This window comes from Vulpes lagopus, chromosome 13 (assembly GCF_018345385.1).
Source record: "Vulpes lagopus strain Blue_001 chromosome 13, ASM1834538v1, whole genome shotgun sequence".
Lineage (NCBI taxonomy): Eukaryota > Metazoa > Chordata > Mammalia > Carnivora > Canidae > Vulpes > Vulpes lagopus.
Window position 1 is genome coordinate 35,763,309 of NC_054836.1, and position 22,350 is coordinate 35,785,658.

General features: G+C 43.4%; 1 protein-coding gene across 1 annotated transcript in view; it reads right to left on the bottom strand.

The window, feature by feature from the left end:
• Nucleotides 1–372: 372 nt before the first annotated feature.
• RAPGEF5 (Rap guanine nucleotide exchange factor 5) overlaps nt 373–22,350 on the bottom strand; it is a 230,116-nt gene continuing 208,138 nt past the window's right edge. Inside the window, exons 21-26 of the mRNA XM_041727416.1 lie at nt 21,866–21,956; nt 19,684–19,734; nt 18,784–18,871; nt 13,362–13,426; nt 8,446–8,500; nt 373–4,538 (exon numbers count right to left, since the gene is read on the bottom strand). Coding sequence (XP_041583350.1) covers nt 4,420–4,538; nt 8,446–8,500; nt 13,362–13,426; nt 18,784–18,871; nt 19,684–19,734; nt 21,866–21,956 — 469 coding nt within the window. The 3' untranslated portion in view covers nt 373–4,419. The remainder of the gene's footprint in view (nt 4,539–8,445; nt 8,501–13,361; nt 13,427–18,783; nt 18,872–19,683; nt 19,735–21,865; nt 21,957–22,350) is intronic.

A 22,350-nucleotide genomic window follows, 5' to 3' on the forward strand; every position in this document is an offset into this window, starting at 1 on the left:
CACCTTATTACCCCTGTGCTTCACCATCCCACTCACAGCTCTTGTGTGGTCAGGGCCTCTACCCGAGGCCTAGAGCTTTCCTCAGTGTCTGGGTTGACAAGGAAGGGAGAGGTCCAGATCCCACTTGAGTGCGGCGACACAGGGGACAGAACATGAGAATACTGAGGTCCTTTCCTACAAAGGGTCTCGGGTTCTCCTACAGCTCCAGGCAGCCCCTGTGATTGAGGCCTCAGCGGCTGCCTAGGAACCTCTTCACCTACTGGTCACTCAATGAACTAATGATTTCTGGGTTCCAAACAGCAGGCCGATCTGCTGCCAGGACACAGGCTACGGAGCCCACGGACGCAGCAAGAAGCTACGAGGCACAAATAGTATCTTTAACATAATCTTATATTTGGAAAAGCGGGTTTTAAAAAACACTTGAAAATACAGGATAAGGTAACAATGACTCATATAAGTTTTCACCTTATATTGCTTGGCCATTTTTTTTACATATAAATTATTGCTTACTAGCTTCGATAAATACACAGCACAGTCATATATACAGAAGCAGAAAGCACGACATAGGAGGAAGAAAATACTGTTAATGGCAATCCTGGTAATTCCACAAATGTTTCATATTTACCAGCTCTTATAATGGTGGAAAACTACTAAGTGTAGTCCCTGAGAAGTTAGGTAGACACCCTGATCGCGGGTTTTCTATCTTCTAATTGTTAACGCAAGCTGACAATGTCACAGCGGTCCTAATTAATAGTACATTAAAAGGCGAGAGTCCTTGCTTCAGGGCATCGATTTCATCCCAGTATTTAATAACCGTGTAATACGAATACAATAAATAGGCTATGCAAATAAATATTACTCTGCTAAAAAACGTTTAGTATATACAGCTTTGCTTTATACAGTAGTACAATTTCATCGAACTTTTTGGCAATTTTTAAAAACTTTCCTTCCCCCTACTAGTTTTAAGCACAACGGCCCACTCATTAAAGTAATAAGCAGGCTGAAATTGTAAGGACATGTCTCTGAAGCATTTAAAAGAAACTCCATGTTAGACAACTGCAGTGGACCCGATTTGCCTCGTTTTATTTAATGTTTGTGCCTAGTTTCCGGGAAGCTCGGGTCAGCTGTGCCATTTCAGAATGCGAGGTCCCACCGGTGGTGGATGTGACGGCCGGAGCAAGGCAGAGGGGCTGGGACTGGGGCCTGGTGAAGCCCAGCTCCAGGGACCAGAAGCCACCACCTCCCTCTTTCATGCAACCGTTTCTCTCTCTCTTCATAGGCTGGTCTACACAGTGCAACACCGTCTGCCCACCAACGCGGAGGCCTGGCTTTTTGCTTCACCCTCATTCTTGAGTATTCAGTGTACACTCCACCCAACTTGCTTGTGGACTGGGGGTGGGGGGTGTCCTAAGAAAATGAATTCATCTCAACATAATCAAAGATACTAAAATAAAGTGAATGTATGTCATAGCATTTTGCACTATAACCTTTTGGCAATTGTACGGATGATAACAGAAAGTACATTTTAAAACGTTGTAGCCTTTGGAGCATCTGCAAACACGTAGGGGAAAAAGTTTCAGAAAGGGTGCAGTTTTGCCCACAGGAACCTGTCCTGTGCTAACTCCTACGCAGGGCTGGTTGGCTGGAATGCTGACGAATTCACATGCCCGCAGGACTGTCTGGAGGTTGTGCTGTAGCAGAAAGAAGCCTTCGAGAAGTGCTCATGTGCCACTCGTGGAGGAAGGAGGAAAAACAGTTTTTCAAAGTGAATGGAGATTTTGTGCAACCACAAAAATTGAAGAGCTGGGGAGGAGCTTCGACACCTTTGTCCATCCTTCTGGCCAGAACAAAACCTATTCCAAAGAAGTGTGGGCAAATATTTGGAATCGGAATACAGCCCATCCTTCTTAACGGGGGGCCTCACTGTTAGACAGCCTGGCTTTGTAAGGGGAAGCTTCACGCTGAGCTAAATAAATCTGGTTTCCAGGGTTTCGCCTTCAATTCTTGAGTTCCAGATTTGAGTCTTCACAGGGCTTCTGAAATTGGTGAGCTGCTGATGCTCGGGAAACCTCTGGAGACAGTTGTTCAATTTCAGAAAGACTTGGAAATTTTGACATTCAGAAGACAGAGATGAAGAAGCAAATGTAAACGAAACAAAATCCTCCCTTCCCTTCCTGCTGCTGCCCTGATAGCCACATGACCACGGCTGGAGGGACCTGTGGGCAGGCACCACATTCTCCCTGGCCTGCATCTACCTACACCGTGTGGAATACTGTCTACGCCATCAGAATGTGTTTAACTGTGATATATGCGTGGGTTCATTTGGCTGTGCACATGTCTGAATTGGGATCTAAGCAGCAGGTGCCAGGCTGAAATAGTTCTCCACTGAAAATTAGTCCTCAAGGGGTAACGTTCTGGTTGGAGCCATGGAGAGCTAATGTGAACAGACATTTAAATGGTAAAACGTGGAGGCAATGTCCAAATGGCCTTACATGATTAGACTGGCCACATGACCCTCAGCGCAGCGAGAAGGTGAGAACACAGGTTTTTGTGCTGTAAGCCCAAGCTTTCCCCAGTATTTGCCAAGGGGAGAGCTTTTCCCTTGATCAGCTGTGAGAGGAGCCCATCTGCCCCGGTTCCAATGGCTCCCATCCCCTCCAGTGGTCTCAGTCCGTTCCCCAGTAGCCTGGAGCTTGTCTTTATGTGCGCCAGCCCTGGGTGGTGCCTTTCTATAAAAACCCTGTTAGTTTTCAGGACTGAAGCTTTCCATGCTGGCACAGACTGAGTCTCTTTGAAAGTCCTACCAAAAATTTCTTCTATGTGGTTCCTTCCAGGGATCTATCTCTCAAGCTTGGTGTGGTTTCCAAGCCCAGGAAAACAGCAGTGCTAACCGCATGTCAGAAAGCACTAGACACTTCTCAGTCCTATGGTACTGATGGGACAGGAGGAAGCATTCTGTGCAGACACCTGAGAGGTGAACAGGCAGGAGCACAGGGGAGTCACACTTGTGGGCAATAAACAGACAGGGTACCTGAAGCATGGGCCCCTGTATTTTAGCAAAGCCACTGGCACCTCACTGGCAGCGGCGGATTTTGCTGTTGGACCCACAGGCATGTTTTTGTTGTTCATTTGAAGCTTGAGGGAAACCCTCTAACCAGTTCTTCAAAATAACAAGAGGTTTTACTTACTGTAGGAGCCCCTCTCTCTGAGACTGGGAATTAAAAAAATAGAGTAAAAGACTCTTGAGATGTTGGGGGGAACCAGAGACAAGTTATAGAAAGACTCCGTGCCTTGGCTAGAAGGTGATAAGAAGGTGGACTGCAGGACCTTTAAAATCAGACATTCGTGTATTTTGGGGTTCTTATTTGCTGTAAGATGGGCAATTGCTAGTCACTACCTTACTCTTGTCTAAGGAGTGCTAAGTGCTCATCACATCAAATCCCACTTACCCTCCCTGTGTTGGCTGTCACCACTCTATACTGAGGGCAGGAGAGCCTGCTGGTCAGGCATAAGGATGCAGACCTTTGACACTCGGTTACCTCAATAAATTGCTACTGAGTGCCTGTGGTTTTTCAAAAATCACATTGTTTCCAATGAGAAATGTGAATCTTTTTTTGCATATGTAAAGAAAACCCCTCTAAATTAAACAGTGAGTCCATTTCTTACAGATTACTACTATTTTTCCTTATTGACAAAGCGACGTAGTCTATCTAGCTTGCCTATAGCTGCAAATCGGTGGTGGTGCAGAAACGCATTTCCCCTACAAGCCTACATTGATAAGTGATTGTGGATGCAACGAAATGCATGCCTTGACATTTCCCTTTTGGGTGCCAGCATGGATGCCAGCTGTGGGTCCTCACTAACTTCTTAGACACAAGGGGCTTTGGGTGATGTCACAGTCTGTATGGACAGTGGCCATTCCTTTTCCCTGGAAATCTAGAGATGTCATCACTGTCTTTAGATGTTCGCATGAGCTGCTGCTTTGAGAGCCTATAAACAGTAATCTACCACCAGGCAAAGTAAAACCCCTGTTTCATGCACACTTGTACTGAAGTATTTGGTCCCTGCAGGACAAGACACTCTCTCATCTTGATGCTGGTACATCACAAAATCAAAACTGGGGTAGATGAAAAATGCAGTCATAAGACACCAGATTTCTCCATTTCAAGTATGCTTCTGACTCTTTCTCTGCCTTCTCGTTCTGAGAGCAGCTTGGAGAGGCCTCTCCCCGTCTCTGGTGGCTGACATCACTTCCTGAGCACGCTTTGCTTGGCCTTCCTGTGTGCATCTTATGCTGATAAAACTCAGCAACTTCTTTTCTCACAGGAAAGCAATGTGCTCAGCACTGGCACTCCCAGAGCTCAAAGTGCGGCCGTTATGGGGGAGGTGGGGGGGGGCAAGGTGGCGGGGTGGTGGGGCTCACACCCGAGGCTCGATCCTGTGTGACAGCTCAAACAAGGCCTGCTGGCTGTCAATGACATACAGGTGATTAACATAGGATTTTAACTCTTGGTGCTCCTTTGGAGACACGTCGCTTCCTGTTTTTTGGAGGAAAGAGAGATAGTCAATCTCATGGGAGCAGAAATGCTATTTCTACATACCAGTAAAACCTCACATTAAGGCTTAGATTAGAGTACCTCTACCAGGTAGACTCCCAAGTCAGCACGCCACAGGGAGATCTTTATCCTGACAGTGGAGATGCTTTCCCAGCTCAGATTTGGTCCTCGGGTCAGGTAATTAAGCTGGTGAGGTATCTGTTTTACTGACATTTATGTATGTATGTATGTATTTATTTTTTTAAAGATTTATTTATTTATTCATTCAGAGAGAGTGAGAGAGAGAGAGGCAGAGACACAGGCAGAGGGAGAAGCAGGCTCCATGCAGGAATCCTGACGTGGGACTTGATCCCAGGTCCCTAGGATCACACCCTGGGCTGCAGGCAGCGCTAAGCCGCTGCGCCACCAGGGCTGCCCTATTTTACTGACATTTATATAATAGCATTTCTCACTAATGTTATATCAGAATGTAGTGACAGTGTTAGTATCTCCTCTCTACAGAATGGGAAATGGCACAGACACACAGCAGGTAGGTGGCAGTGCAGGATTGGCACCCAGGCAGTGTGGCTACCGAGTTCATGTCTGAGGCCCCCATGTCCCAGCAACTGCCTGTCTAAATGACTTTCCCTGGCTCTTTTTTTTTTTTTTTAAGATTTTATTTATTTATTCATGAGAAATACAGAGAGGCACATACACAGGCAGAGGGAGAAGCAGGCTCCCTGCAGAGGCAGGGTCCCTGCAGCAAGCCCAATGTGGGACTCGATCCCGGGACTCCAGGATCACGCCCTGGGCTGAAGGCAGGCGCTCAACCACTGAGCCACACAGGCATCCCTTCCCTGGCTCTTCTATCCCAGTCTGGAATTATCAGAACTCACTGCTAATCTGGTCAATGCACAGACATGATTCATTGTTTGTTTTTACATGTTGTATGATTCCTTGGTGTCCTTACTTTTTGAGAAAATTAAAAAATTAAGTAATGGTTTGAATGAACAGGTATCACAGAACTGAACCTAAGGTATACCTAAGAGGCAGAGCAAGTTCCAAAAGGATGTGGATGGGCTAACGTCTACCCAGCAAAGGACGAGGCGAGAGGGTTTCCACTCCCAAGCCCAGGGTGATTAAAAACCTGAAGGGCCACAAGCAGCTTTGGTGCCCTGTGAACACATATGTGCCATGCTGGGGACAGCGCTGATAAGGAGCTTGAGATAAAGTAGCCTAGACAATGGGGCAAGCCCACTTCCTGTAGTTGAAAACAAACACAATCCAAAAAAAATCCCCCCAAACCTCAGGCACTAGGAGCCTGACTAAACCACTATGGAGAGACAATGTCAAAGCGAGAGACGGTGACATCACATCCTCTGGCTTCACGGAATTTCAGATGGGAGCGGTGGGGGCCCACAGGAGGCTCAGCATTTTAATGCAGCTGTTTTTTCTCTTGGTGAAATACAATTTTTCCTCCTCTGTGTCAAATGTGTTTTATAACTTAAGGTTTAGATGTCATGGGTAGCTTGCGATTCTTAGGTTTAATGGCAAATGAGGATACCTGGTTTCAAAGACAAAGCACCGGAAGCTAAATTTTTTATCATCCCACTTGTTTGGGAGTGACCAAAAAGTTGTATTATTCTAGAATATCTTCTCTGTAAGACACTGAGAGACTACTTTTGGTTTACTAAATATTGGTGTGGAAGCCATAATGGTACAAAGATAATTTTGTTGTTACTTTTTTTGACTTTAAGATGGCAGAATGAATGGTTCCAATCATGACAAGTGACACCTGCATGGCACTTCGTAATTTTTAAGTGGCTTGATTAACGTTATCTTATTTTATCCCTAAGGCTGACATGGGTTTACGAAGCCTATATAAACTGTCAAAATTGATTCCACTAATCCAGTCCCAAACCCAATTTTTAAAGTATTTTTTTTTTTTTTTTTATGATAGTCACAGAGAGAGAGAGAGAGAGAGGCAGAGACACAGGCAGAGGGAGAAGCAGGCTCCATGCACCGGGAGCCCGACGTGGGATACGATCCCGGGTCCAGGATTGCGCCCTGGGCCAAAGGCAGGCGCCAAACCGCTGCGCCACCCAGGGATCCCCTTTTTTTTAAAGTTTTTTTTTTTTTTACTTATTTCCAAACCCAATTTTTAAAGATAGGTCAATATACAGCACAAAGAGTTATGCTCTGTGCTATGCAGACCTGCTCCCTGGTGATGGCTGGTTCAAGACAAGGCAGAGGCCACCAAGCCAGTATATATAACCTTCCCGCCCACACGTGCCGAGTCTCTTGGTCAGCGAGGCTGATGTCTTAGAATGAGCTGAGTAAAACCATAAATACTTGGGAAGCAAAGGAGGCTGAGAGGATTATAAACCCAACACTCAGCAACATTATGCTTGTCCATTTGGATGAATCTCCACAACAGTGTTACTACCACTGTTTCTACGGTAAGTGCACCTATTGTGGGCTTTGTGGAGGGTTACATAAGCACATGTCAGGTGGTAGTGCCTGATGGAAGTATTTAAAAACGTAGGTATTGTATTTCTAACTCTCCCTTTCAAACAGAAACTTGGTAATTCATAAAGAATTTCCGTTGTTTTTTAGGGGACAATAATGCTAGTCAAGACTAGCCTGGACAGAAAAAAAATTCTTTTTTTTTTTTTTTTTTTTAGAAAAAAAAATTCTTAAGAATACGCCCCTATCCAAAAGGAGGGGAACTGAGTGGGAAAAATTAGAGAGGGAGGCAAACCATGAGAGACTCTTAACTCTGAGAAATGAACAAAGGGTTGTGGAAGGGGAGGTGGGCGGGGGATGGGGTGACTGGCTGACAGGCACTAAGGTGGGAACTTGATGGGATGAGCACTGGGTGTTATACTATATATTGGCAAATCGAATTTCAATAAAAAAAAAAAAAAGAATATGCCCCTATCCTTAGGAAGGAGAACTTTGAGCTTTCTACTTTATAGGTACTTCTGTATTGTTGAAAAATTACTTTATAATGATGATGTTTTACTAAAAGTAAGTTTTATTTTAGTGGTCAGCTTTGATTTACCATTATTGAATTTTGCTTTCTATATATTTTTTTTATTGCCCTTCTGATCTATAGAATCTGCACAAGGCAAAGAAAAGAGGACAGGTCAGGAAGGCAGGCAGGCTCGGTCTCTCTAATGGCTCAATGGGTTGACTCTCTGAGGCCCTGCTTTCTGCTCTGTACCCCAGCGTTCATGATCTGCACGCACTCATCCCCAATACTGGTGTCAGGATGCCGTTGCCCATGTGTGAACACTCCTTGAACTCAACAAAGTTGATTCTTTCCTTCCTGCAATGTTCTAATGCTATTTAAGCATAGTGTAAATTATGCTTGAGGTTTAAAGGGAACACATACTCTTACATACATTAATCTCAGTGGGGAGTCCAGAGAAGTGCTCAGAAAAATACATTTTCAGTGAAAGGCAGCTCCAGACAGGAAGTTTTTGTTGGAGGGGAGTAAAGATTCTGGAGGGCTGCTTTAGGTACTTTTATAAACTGTATTCCTATTCCAGGAAGGCTCCCAGCAAAAAGATTAGGGACAGGGTCACCCTTGATAAACCCACTGGTAATTCTGAGCCCAGGGAAAGGAAATAGACTTTCTGGGTCAGGGGGTTGGGGTGGGGAGCCTCTGATCATCTAAAGTCACTCTGTGCGGTGGAAACCTGTTGCTGAGAGAAGATAAAAATTTGCCTTATCTTGTCTTCGTCTGCATCCCAGGCATGCAGTGAAGAAATGAAAAGAGACTACAGCATATGCATATTATACTTTATAATGTTTCAGCACATTCCCACCAAATACTCGTGACACGCTCACCATCTGTACCCATCTATGGTAGGCTGACATTCCGTGCCCGACTTCCAGTACTCACCGAACTGATTGGTCCTGCAGTGCCTCAGGGTCCGGACGGTGTCTGCAATCATGTGCTGGAAGGTAGAGCAGGAAAGTTATCAATGGAAGGGTCATAAAAGGTGCTGCCAGACTAGGGGTGCCTGATGGGATGGAAGGATTCGACACCCTTGGCCACAAATGGAAGAGCTGGGTTTGGAACTGGACTTCACTTTAATTGGGAATACTAAGCTTGGATTACGAAAAGGATAGTCAGTCTTCGTCTATAGAAACAGTGCTCCCAAACCTGGCTGCACGGATTGACTGAGCTCTGGGTTTCCACGTGCCATGGATTCTAACAACCCAATGTTTATACCGGATAAAGAAATAAAGCCCTCCCTCCCCAGTCTACCTATCTGAATCTGCTTAGGCTTTTCCCTTCTGAATCTGGGAGGCTCCTGTGGACAGTATATATTGGCCTGTGTGGTGATCACTGCTCTGGATCTTTGCGCCTCCTCTAGGCCAGGTGCCATGTGATGGCTCTGCACGTCCAGTGCCTGCCATAGGTCACACAGTGACTTGCACGTACTGGCTGAGTGCAGGGAGGAATGTTGGTGGCATCAGACACTCATGTATCTCAAATCTGGACAGGAGATGAGATGTCACAAGAGGCAAACATTTTCTAAAACACCAGTATCCTTACAGAGACCATTTTCTGTTTGTGATTTATATTCCCTCCCACGGCCTTCAGGATTTTGCTTTAATTTCTTTCTTTGAAGTTCTTATTGATCTCCAGGCAAAAGTCTTCTTGACCTTGTGGCTTTGATAAGATCCTATCAGCTCACACTTGGAGACCTCCTACAGTCTTCTTGCTATCTCGTTTTTAGTTTTCCAGCATGAAGGAGAAAGATAGCATTTAGGACAGCACCATTCTCCACTACTGTTCCTCCCCTATGGTTGCCAGAATAACTTCCAAACACTGTTGCTATCATGTTCTAGTCCTCTGGAAAATCCACAATGTCTTTCTAATTTGCTTCATCTCAAAACCCAAACATTATCCTATTACTCAGGAATCAACATTATTCATTATCTGGTCCTCCAAAATTCCCCAAATGTGTCATCATCTTTCAGGTCCTGCTGTACACACCAGGCAAAGACTTGCCCACATACAACAAGCCCTCAATGAATGCTTGCTAAAAGAATAACATTAGTACAAAAAAAATTTTTTTTTACTTATTATCCATCAGAACTATAGAAACTTTATTTGAACATGACCTACTTATTAAATTGTCCTCCACTGTATTTCTACTCAATAGTGGAAAATTAAATAGGACAGTGATTAGAGCAGTAGATCAAACTGCCTTTGTAAAGGAAATGAGACGTGACTCATGTCTGTGAATGTATTGTTACGTTTCCTTCCCCAAGTCTGACCATTATTCCCAGAGCAGGTTTCTTGTTCTAAGCAATGGCGTCACACTGATTTCTATCGTGTGCCATTCGTGTGGCTCACGGGAGCCCTGGGCGGATGCAAGGTTGAGTACTGAGCAACACAGTGAAGCCTGAGCCCTGGCCCTCATCTTCAGGCTTCCCAAAAGGGGAGGGAGGAAGATATGGTAAAGGATGATGCTCTCGACATGGAGGAGTCAAGAGGAGAAAAACAGAAAGCCTGTGTTTCTATTTAATAGCTGGGGGCTGAAATGTTTAGAGCTGCTGAGACAGCAGAGGGCACAATGGACATCTTATTAGACCCAACGTGCGCTCCTGGGCCTTTGTAGTATTGAACTTAATGTGTTGGCCTGTATCAGCCAGATAAAGAGAATCCACTGAATTATTTGCTGGCTGACTTCAGCCAATATCCATCATGAGGAATTGGCTTCTCACCAGTTAATTCAGTTTGGTTCTATTGGTTCATTATTGTGAAAGATGATCCTGTTTTAGCTTAAGTGAAACTCTGTCCCTTGCTAAGAAATATCCCTTCAAAATACTGACTGTATCAGGAAATTCAGTTTCATTCTCCAGCATCCAAGTGTAATACAGGGCTATGTATAATGTAAAACAGATTTCTGTCCTTTGAAAAAAATGTAAATTCACCCAGTCTTCTCTGTGCAAAGAGAGGGTCAGCACAAGGCAGGCTGCATCTTAAGTGCCAACCACTTTGAAGACCAGGAACTCTCCAATATTGCCAAATCTGCTCTCTTTAGAAATGCTGTGCTAGTAAGCACCTGATGGATGCATGTGGGTGCTATGGACCATGGTGTGCATGTATAATTGCATTATTTTCTGTCTTTTAAAATTTTTAATTTTATTATTTATTATTTATTTTTTTTAAGATTTTATTTATTTATTCATAGAGACACAGAGAAAGAATGAGAGGCAGAGACACAGGCAGAGGGAGAAGCAGGCTCCATGCAGAGAGCCTGACGTGGGACTTGATCCAGGGTCTCCAGGATCACGTCCTGGGCTGCAGGCGGCACTAAACCACTGTGCCACCGGGGCTGCCCCTCTGTCTTTTTTAAAAATAAAGTTCTCTTCAGGAATTTAAAATTTTAAAGAGAATATGATGACTTATGTAGGCCCTGTTATTTCCTTAAACCATCTTAAAGGATTAAGGGGTACAGTTGTTGACTCTAACAGAAGTACTATTTGTTAGACTTTGCTTCTGAAGTCTTGACACATCAGAAAGCAAGACCCTAAACTATATCAGCTGCATTGAATGTTGGAGAAAACAGGGGAAGCCAGAGATGCTGGTCAGAATGAGAGGGAGGGAGGGCTGCAGGGATCTTTCCATTGCTCTTTCCCATCTGTGCCTTTATTGAATTGTTCTATCCCTTCGGTGGCACCATGTGAGGGGCAATAACATAATGCACTCAACCAAACCACTGATTCACTTGTTGGAGGAGGTCATCTGCCAGTCTGCCCTTAACAAGAGATAACAGTCACCTTATAAAGAGTGCACCTGTTATCCCATATTCCCAGCTCAGTCAGAGGGAAACTACTGGACCTTTAGAGGGAATTCTACTCAGTGTGACACACCTCGCCCCACATCTTCACACACACTCTCCAACACTTGTCAGGCACTCTTAACCAGATGTGCTGGCCAGGAGCTGAAGAAGATATTGATCAAAAGACTTCATCTGCCCAAAATCATTTCCTTAATATCAAGCACTGGGGATGAACCTACCTATGGTCTTAGAATGTTAGTACCTATAGCCTTTGGTTACAAAGAGGTGCCCTGTGATCTTCAGAACATGACACAGTGATGTAGAACAAATCTCTAAAGAAAAAAACCCACTTTAAATAACCATTCCTGGCTATGTTGGTTTGACTGTAGACTCTGAAAAACTGAGCTCTGATTCCAAAGCACTTAGTGCTGAGGGACTTGAAAAGTTATAGACACGTCCACTTTAAAAATAACTGAGCACAGGAGCGCATGGGTGGCTCAGACAGTTAAGTGTCCGGCTCTTAGTTTTGACTCAGGTCATGATCTCAGGATTGTGAGATGAGCACTGCATAGGGCTCGATTGAGATTTTTTTCTCTGCCTCCCCTGCTTGCATGCTCTTTCTAAAAAATAAACAATTTTTAAAAATGGGCACAAAGGGGCAGCCCGGTGGCTCAGCGGTTTAGCACCGTCTTCAGCCCGGGATCGAGTCCCACATCAGGCTCCCTGCATGGAGCCTGCTTCTCCTTCTGCCTGTGTCTCTGCCTCTTTCTCTCTCTGTGTCTCTCATGAATAAATAAATAAAATCTTAAAAAAATGGGCACAAACTTATCATCCTCAAGTGATTAAAGTGGAACTATAAGATATTAAGATGTCTCCCAGATTCTAGGTGCTTGGGTTTTCAAGTTGCACAGTGGCCCTCTGCTGCCTTACTCTATGTGTGGCAAGTTAACCTGATGGTACGAGCAGTACACTTAATGAGACAAAGGTCAGATGCCACACATTGCTTGGACTCATCAGTTTGAACTATTCTTTGGTCATTGTCTATGACCCCCACCTCACTCAACCTGCTCGTACAGACCTGACCTAGTCTCACAGGGAACCGGGGTGTCAGTTCCCTCAAAGAGTTCACACAGATCCATTACGATCACTGATAAGGTCACTCACAGGTCAGGATCTATGGACAGGGGTCACTGGTATCATCTTTAACTATGAAGGACAGTCTAATCTAGGACACCTAAGGTCCATTTGTCAGATCCATTCCTGTAGTCACCTGGGTCTCTTTGGAGCACTCCTATTTTACACTTGGCTCAGTTCTTACGGGCAACTCCTCTGCTGCCCTCAGCCAGTCAGAAAGACTAGAAAGGAGCCCATGACATGAGGAACTATCTGCGAAGGTCCTAGAAATAATTCAGGAAGAGGCACTTCGGTGATTGGTGAGTTAGGATCGACTGGGAACATTTCACTTGTGAGCAGGGGGGCACTATGCCAGAGCTGCCATCTCCACAGTGGTATAGGTGTCCACAGGCTGAGAGAGGGATGGTATTCCAGAACCCCTGCTCCCCCCTACAAATTCCACCTTCACATATGAGTGGGGAGTTCTGGAGATGAACTCCTCTCTGCAGAAGGAGAGCTCTCTCCTGTGCCTTGGAAGCAGTGCACACTGTGACATAGAGCGATGCCTCTCTCAAGTAGTCAAGCCTAACCTCTTGACAGAAACTTATAGTTTTATTTCTGGCTCAGTAACACACACTCGACCTCTGATGTCAGTCTAATGAAGTTCCATTTTCGACCTTAAAAAGCAGATTTTTGCATTTGGTTCTCAAAACCTTGCTAGCACACTTATTTTTAACTGGAATACATTTTGTTGACAATGCGTAACATGCATAAAATAAGCTCCTGGAAACCACCATGCATTCAAAGGAGAAAAGTGCTTAAGCCATTTGTTCCTTGGAGTAAGAAAGAAAAGCACACACTTTCCCTCCAGGGGGAAAAGAGAGAAATAATGAAATTTACATACCAGTTTTTCAAAATTGACAAGATTATCCAAAAATGTTTTATTTCCTTCATGAATAAATGTTACATCTGAAAATTAAAGACAAAAAGATATATGTGCCATTAGGAACGGATCATGAGTCAGGGCTAAGGAGGGCTAGATGGCAATGCAACTTATTCATTTTTCTTAAACATTGTCCATTATTCCACACATATGACAAGGCAACTTGAAATTGAATCCGTATGGTATTTACTGTGAAAAGGCATAATTTATGTGTGTGGGGGAAGATAACATAAATTCAATTCTATATTTTGTGCTTACAGTGAAGTGTTTGACTTCAACCTGATAATATAAGCTAACACTATTGTATAACTTAACCAGTCCATTTGGTTTTTAGGCCAGAACATTGAATAGAAAAGAACTAGATAGCCAGAAAAAAAGAATTTTAATATCTATGTGTTTGCTTTTTAACAATCCCTGACAAAATATATAGGGCCTGCTTTACCTAAAGCATTAAAAGGTCTAGATTCAGATGTTTAGATTTTTGGGTCCCAAAACCAGTGCCTGGTTGTGTATCTGAAGTGAGGAAAGGGACAGATCAGAAAATGGCAAAGCTTCTGGCCCTTTTACACAGGTGCAAGAAAGCATCACTGATGAAAAGAACACAAGGAGAGTAGGATAACACAAAGAGAGTAGGATAACACAAGGGGAGGAGGATGAAAGTACATTTCCAAAAAAAAAAAAAAAAAAAAAAAGTACATTTCCAGAGGAAGGAAGACTAACATTTGGTTCAAGCCTCCCTACATTTCAAGTGACAGAAGATATTCAAGGGAAAAAAAACCTCCTTTTGGTTGCAAAAAACCCAGGAGTGCCATCTCAAGAGAAAGGGATTTGGGAATTAGTTATAATAATGACAGCAGCTGAAAGCTCAGGGAGTGGGTGACTCATAAAAACTCAGATCAGAGGGTCAAGGACTAAGCAGGAGGGAATCCTCCCAGACAAGAATCAAAGTAAGAAATACACTACAGTTCAAAGACCCTGCAAAAAGTCATGTTAGATCACAAACATGGGGGGGTGAACCAAATGAAAATTATCTTGTTAAAATAACCTGACATGAAAGAGGGAAAAGAACAGCTTAAGATTCCTATAAATAGAAAGGGAAAGCATTTGCATCTAATCAAGACTTTCATTCTGCCGGTCCCTATGGGGCAATTATGAGCTCGGTGCTCTGGAAACTTGCCTACAACGCATTTGGCCGCTGAGCTTTGACTGCCCATCAGGGGGCGACACAATACCCTGATCCAAACCATCCTCAAAGCATCCCTTACATACAGCTTCCAGCACTGGCTGCAAAGTTTTCCTAAGTTTTCTTTCTCTTTCTCTGAAACTGATGTTCTAACAGGAAAACAAGTCACAATTACAGTCATCTGACAAACTCTCTGGATATTATCTTTCATGGCTTTGCTTTCAGAGAAGAACTACAAGGTTGCATTTTGTGTCACAAAATTTAGAAGAGAGTAGTCCTGGGGCCCCTGGCTGGCTCAGTCATAAGAGGATACAACTCCTGACCTTAGTGTTTTAAGCTGGAATCCCACACTGTGTGTAAAGATACTTAAAAAATAAAAAAATCTTGGGGTGCCTGGGTGGCCCAGTTGGTTAAGCGGCCAATTTGGTTTTGGCTGGGATCATGGTCTCAAGGAGCTGGGATCCAGCCAGCACCAGGCTCCACGCTCACTGTGGAGTCAGCTTCAAGACTCCCTCTCACTCTGCCTTTCCCCCTGCTTGTGCACACGCTTTCTAAAATAATCTTTTAAAAAAATCTTATAAGAGAGTAGTTGACACAGTTAACTTTTACTCTTTTTGTTTGGCAAATGAACACTGTGTGCACTCTATCTACATCACACACCACCTAAAAGCCTAGTCTCCCCTAACTCCCTGAGACGTTAGGTCACAAACTCCATGTGTCACCTGGTCCGTTTCCCCCAGTGTTACATTACTGTCATCCTCTCCCTGTGTTCCCAAGGATAATGATGAAGAGTCATGACTATAATGGCACATTACTTTATTAATAGCATCAGACATGGCATTAACAAAAGACTGTAAGGTAAAGCCCTAGCAGGACAGAATGTGAAGAAAATGTGAGCCAAAGAACATGCACAACTGGCCCATGATCAGAGCTCTCTTCTTCTCAGCCAGGATTCAAACTCAGGGACCTGGGTTCCTCTCACCATTTGTGCCTCTCTGGGAGCTCAAGCTGAATGGACTTGGGCATTTCTTACAGCCTACTATATAGTTGTCTTGCCAGAAATTTGGCACGCAGAGTGTGTCTGCAACACTCAAGTCTTTCCTTGGTGGCTCCCTCTCTTCCCTCCAGCCTGAGGTCTCTTCTCTTCTCTGGTGGTTGGTGGTCTCATTTAACCCCAACACTCAAGGGCTTGGAGGTCAGGCTGATGCTGGCATGAGAATAAAGCAGGCAAGGTGCTCTTGGTCAGGTGGGAAGGAGGTGGGTCAGGTGTCACTTGGAGAGGTGGAAGGGGCTGGAAGGGGCTGGCACCCAGAAGGAGCTTCAAGTGGCTGGAGGTCTGACACACACGAATGGCAGGTGTGTAATGAGGAAGGCTTGAGAGAGAGAGGCCAATAAACGGAAGGGAAGGAGGGAGGGAGGGAGGGAGGAAAGAAGGATGAAAGAGAAATCTGGGATCTCATTTATTCCTGGGCTGTGAGCAGGCTCACCAGGCTGAGTGAGGGAAATGAGCACCGAACACTTTCCACTCTTCATATAACAGAACTACTGGATGAAATGATTCCATGTGGAGACGGCAAGTGAGAGAGGAGGAATACACAAGCACCCTAACATTCCTTTTATTTACCCGTACAAATCTGCAATAATCATCTGGGCTCTGAGAGACACACAACTCACCAGAGGACCTCACTTAACCTTCCCACACCTGCTCATATTCACTCTACTGGAAAGGGCTGCATCTCCAAAAACACTGTGTGATACACACTGTTTGGCCGCTTCGGACTTTAGCTCAGCTGGATCCTTTCCCCTACATTTATGTAGGGTTTCCCATTCATCCTCTTTCTGAATGGATGCCGCGCCACAGCAGGGGGGAAGCTAAATCAAAAGGCAAGAATTGAAACGGGAAACAGGAAAGCTGACGCCGGAAGGATCCTCAGGTTAGGCGCTCACTTGATAATCTGCATTCTTACTGGGAACTGACTGTCTCACAAAAAATAGAAATGTGGGAGGCCTAATCCTTCTTAACACCCGAGGAGCTCAACCCAAAGTGAGAGGTGCAAGAGGAGGGTTTTCATTAAAAGATTTGTTGTCCTAAAGCAGTTTACCATAACTTTAAAAAAATTTTGCAATTAAAAAACTCCAAATTAATTCCAAAATGTTTTGTTTCAGGCATGATATAGACACGCTGTAAATTTTCACCCCATGTTTCTTTGGAAATTATTTCAGAGAAAAATGATAATTTTATTTTATTATTTTATTTTTTTATTTTTATTTTTTTAATTTTTATTTATTTATGATAGTCACAGAGAGATAGAGAGAGAGGCAGAGACACAGGCAGAGGGAGAAGCAGGCTCCATGCACCGGGAGCCTGACGTGGGATTCGATCCCGGGTCTCCAGGATCGCGCCCTGGGCCAAAGGCAGGCGCCAAACCGCTGCGCCACCCAGGGATCCCAAAAATGATAATTTTAAATACAATAAAGCACTAATGATGTTTTTCATAATAACAAAATATTTTAAAAGGAAAACTAAGTGCTTATTTAAACTCAAGAAAGCTCCTAATGAAAAAAAGAAAAATATTTACTAGACTATATGACCGAATGTATTTTCAGTAGTAAAAAGGGAAATTTATTTTGCTGCCAACAAAGAGGTCTAGATAAACTCAGTAGAGCAGAAAATTGCATCCAAGCTAAGATGTAAGTGTGAGACACTTGACTGCATTAAATATTTTTTTGGGGAAAATCACGAATATACAGTAAAAAGCACTGCTCATACCTAATTAAGCTCAGGGGACATTGTCAACTAATTTCTCAGTACCTTAACATTTTTTGTTTAAAAATTTTTTCTGCTTAAAATTAATTCCTTTCCCAGATCTGTCCTCATTTCCTATACGTGTCTGAAAGATTCTAAGTGTTATTTCCCACCTGCCATCCTGCACTCTCCAGTTGAAGATGTTTTATTTTGCAAATAAAAATCTTAAGCCTGAATAAACTTTTAAATTGTTATTTTGGCATCACAATCTCTCCCTATTTCATCCATTTACATTTAGCAGAATCTTTTCAGCTTGAATGAAGCATCTCCATGCCTCTCAGTTGTGCTAATATGGTATTGTTTCAGGAAGATTCTTGCTTTGTACTAGATGCAAGATAGATGAGGAGCTGCAGGGATCACAGCAACTCAGTAATTCTCTAAAGCTCTGGTTGTTCTAGAGAGAAGCCGAGGAGGGAGTATCGGAGTTACTGCCAGTGGGGGTAGCAACGGGGGAGGGATGGAGTGCAGTGTGTGTGGGGAGAATGGCTGAGCCATCCAGCAATAGGGCTCCTGGGAAGCTCATTTCCAGAATCACATTTATGAGTCCAGTTATTGGGGCCAGACTCAGCAGAAGTTACAAGCCTCTGAATGGTGGAGGTATATAAAAAATTATTCCTATAAAATCCCTTGGAAAGAATCAAAATATGACCAAGAAAAATGATCAAATCTTTTTCCTAGAAAGCACAGAGGAAGGATATACACTGAATGTTAGCAGCATAGGCCAGATTAAAAAGAACTTCCTTTTAATTAACCCTCTTAGTTTGAAAGAGACCACTGAGGTCTCATTAGCAAACTTAACTAAGATATTTCTGGATGAATTATTTGGTGCTCTGCAGAAGAGAAGTCAGTTGGACTGACTACCTTGCAGTTGTCACATACTTTCCCAAATGGATGCCACTCCTGGAAAGAAGACAGTACATTCTCCACCAATAATTTTCCTACACTATATTGCTGGGCTTGACCACAGGTATTTCTCAGCAGTCTGGTAGGTTAGCTCTCTGAAATTTAAGCTGCAAACACAGAGCATGCTCACTGTTTGGGTTCTTTATCCCAGCCTTATTCTTGGTTGACTTCAGCGGATGGTAAACTCCAAGAAAATAAGATGGCACTTAGAAGCAGAGCAAAATAAAAACATAAGTTTCCAGGGCCAAGTTCTGTGAATCAGGTGAAAATGCTTTGGTATCTCTCAAATACAATTAAGTAATTCAGCTACTTCAGAAATAATTGAGCATTTGAAGAATAATCACAAGCAAACACGATTAGGTCCTAATGTCAAAATTACTCTACAGAAATATACTGAGAATCCTTTTTTTTTTTTTTTTTGGCTCTGTACAGTTAGAGCGATACATTTCTGAAGATGGAATTGGACAGCATAAAAGATAGAAAATTGTTACCTTTAAGCAACAGAGGCATGAATGGGATTTTGGGTGGTTTCATCTTTTTGAATGCATCTCTGTAGGCTTTGTGATTCAGGGAAGGATCCTAACAAACCAAGCAGATTACAAAGAGAAAGAAAAATCAATGTGCTATAGAAACAATTCTAAATCCACTTTTGCTATACAATTTGAACATGATTTAGATATCGAGAGGTTCTTCCTCAGAACAAAGTAGATAAAGGTTTCCTAGGAGAATAAACTCACTAAATTAGGGCAGGAAATGTAGGCAATGAATAAAAGTCAACTTATTGGTTTACAATAATGGGAACTGACTGCAAAAGAGAGGTACCTTTTGATTGCCCTATTATTTTCCTCAAATAGGTTCTTTAAGTACAGTTTCCTCTGCATAATTTCTATCACAGGGTAACCCCAAAGTCTTTTGTTAGGCACACTGCAAAGAAAAACCTCTCTCATAAGGCATAGACAATGTATAGAAAATAAGAGAACACGGTTTTGTTGTGTTCTGAACAGTAACTATACATTAAAAAAAATCTAAACCTAAGAAACAGGACAAAGAAGAATGAGAAAAGAATCATGCATGAGACATGGACTGCACAGTCACTGTATACCAATTGACACTGTAGGCTTTGAAAGGGACTAAGGGACTATACACTTAGAAATCTGCATTCTGGAAATCACGTCAGAAGGGCCATTCTCACTACCTTTCTCCACGGAGAGGAAGAAGCATTAACTGGCAACTTCTTCACTCCAGTAAGTAAAGCTACATTTTCATGTACAAGTGATCCAGCCTAAGCTACCAGACACGGTAGAGTGTGGGTCCTGGCCACTGCAAACTAGGAAGAAATATGGCACTGTCCATTAATTTGAAGAGTAAGTCCCGTTTGGCTCACTACTTACTGTTAAGCTTTCAAGTTCAGAGAAAAGTTTCTTAAACTTCCCAGGGATTTTCTAAAATCAAACAAACAAAACACAAAAAAGGAAAAGGTCAGAGAAGTCAGTTACTTTCAGAGGCAGTAAGAGGGGAACATTTATGAAGCTGTGCTTCCACATGTCACATTTCTTAATATAAATACCTCTATCATTTGGCTCTACCCTGCCTGCTTTTCACTGTGCAATCTTCATCGTTCCTTAATATGACATGCCTTGGGAATGTGGCTAAAAACAGTTTAAAATAAGTAAAGGCTAAATGACTCAGAATCTAACTGGTTAGACATTCCACACAATGGTGACTTTTTAATACAAACTTGGATTTCAGTTGCATGTCTCATTTTTGGTGAATGCTCTCGTCTTCTCGCATGGTCTTGCTGAGTGGGAAATAGTGCTACAGGCTAGCTTTGTTGTTGTTGTTGCTTAAATGATATAACTGTGTTTCACAGTGGAGGGCTAATGGTGAAAGACCATAAAAACCCTAACTGACAAAGCCTGCAGAGCAACAGTAGGATAGCTGAATCGCAAAGATCACCCACATTAATAGAAGGCATGGAAAGTCAGAGAGGGTGGAAATGGCAGGCCCTCCTGAGTGGTCAGTCGGTCTGAATTTGAATTCTGATTCTGCCCCTTTCTAGCTGGGTAGTTAGGTGGGACTCTCCCCTTGCCCTCCTGCGGTCCACCTGCAATTGGCTCCAGACCTCCATCCCCAAACGCTCTGTTCTAACTGGTCTGGCCCATTTCCTAACTGGTCTGGCCCATTTCCTATCAGCTGTGGCACAGATGCAAGGCCCTGCACATAGCAGGCAGTCTACATGTCCATGAAAGGCATGCTGTTTGAATTTAACTGAATTATTTCTCCTCTCAATTCCTGCAAATCAAGGCTTTGCTGGTTTAATTCAAATTCCACTCTCCCTCCACCCTTGCTGGCCATTTGTTTCCCTCCGGCCCTGATCAATTGTGGCATTTGTTGTTCGCCCCCTTTCATCTTAGGCTGCGCATGCAGGTCTTATTTGCTTAACCGGGGCAGGCAGGTCTTTCCTTTCTTTTCTTTTGCGCTCCTTCTGGGAGCAGTGGCCCTGACCCTCAGGTCACCACCATGCATGGCCCCTGATGAAAAGAAAGTGAGTCACTAAGATGCTCAGAGCCCTGTGTTGACATCTCAAGTAAGAAAAAAAGAGAGCTGGCCTATCTAGCAGGAGTCAGAATCGGGAACCATGAAGACAATGGAGTAGTGACAGGAGCTGAATCTGAGAGCACTGGAGAGAAGCTCAGGAGACCACACGAGCCACATGCGGGTCAGGATCATATGGGAGAAGCCTCAAAGGTGAAAGAGAAAGGATGGGAGAGAGAAATGGTTCACGCAGTGAGGTAGCCATTCAGTGGAGAACAGAGAAAGAGAAACAAACAAAAGACCAAAGAAAGAAGGTGATAGGGCCGAGGGGGAGGCCATACTCAGGGACACCCTGCTTTCAGTTCTTCCCACATATGCCCTTAGAGTCTATGCCCCAGAACTTGGGTTAACTTGAGTGGGCCTCTCCATCTTAGAACTCAGGTGGCTTTCATCAGGCAACACAGTGGCAGAGCCTGGACTTGGGAGGCCTGAAACTTAGCATTTTGAGGGCCCTCTTTGGAAAAAAGATTACAAGATTATTTCTGCAGATTTTACAAAGATATACATCATCCATGTGAACACACTGCAAGATAGAGGCCTGGAAGCTTACATTCATTAGCATCTCAGCAAATTTGCTTCTGGACACATGTCACCACTTTTGACAGGACCAACATGGGACTGTAACCACAGTGTCATGGCAGTGGAGCAGAAAACAAATTCTAGCTTTGGAGCATTTTATAATTTTTATCTCTTTCATACACACACACACACACACACACACAAACACCCATATGTTATACATATGAAAAATATGTTTTATATATATTTTATATAAACAATAAAACCATTTTGAAGACCATTTGATCAAGAGTCCAACTTGACACATTCATTTTTAACTTCTTTTCCCCTAGTAGTATTTGTCTCATTTAAACCATTTAAATCAATTTATTTTAAAGGACTTTTACTGGAACATTTCCTGTTCAGTTTTATTTATCCCTACGCCTCACTCCCCTATCCACATGAACCCCTAAGGCTTACCTCCCAGGTCTGTGACAGGCGGCTGACAGAGGCAGTGTTGAGACCCATCACAATAGCGAAGAAGGAATTCAGGTTTCTCTGGGCTTTGCAGCTACGGAATAAAAAAAAGCACAAGGTACTTGGAGCCACGTCCTTTTGCCAAATGACCGCAAAAGACTGAGCTGGAAAGACTCTCCTAGGCCACAGAGTTCAACATCCAAGGCAGTGCTGAACTCTGCTCCATGGCTGACACACATTGAGTGCTTCTGTGTGTGTGTGTGTGTGTGTGTGTGTGTGTGTGCGCGCATTTGGAGGGTGGTATCCCCTCCACCGTTCCTAACACAGGTAACATATTCCGTTCTTACTTCTAGGAAAAGATCTGTGCTCCTGACACCCTCTGGACACCCCAAAAGATTCCTCCTTTTAAAAAAAATATATTTTGGATGACGCATTTACAACTTCAACAGAAAACTCTTGAATTCATGTTTCTTTCTTTCTTTTTTCTT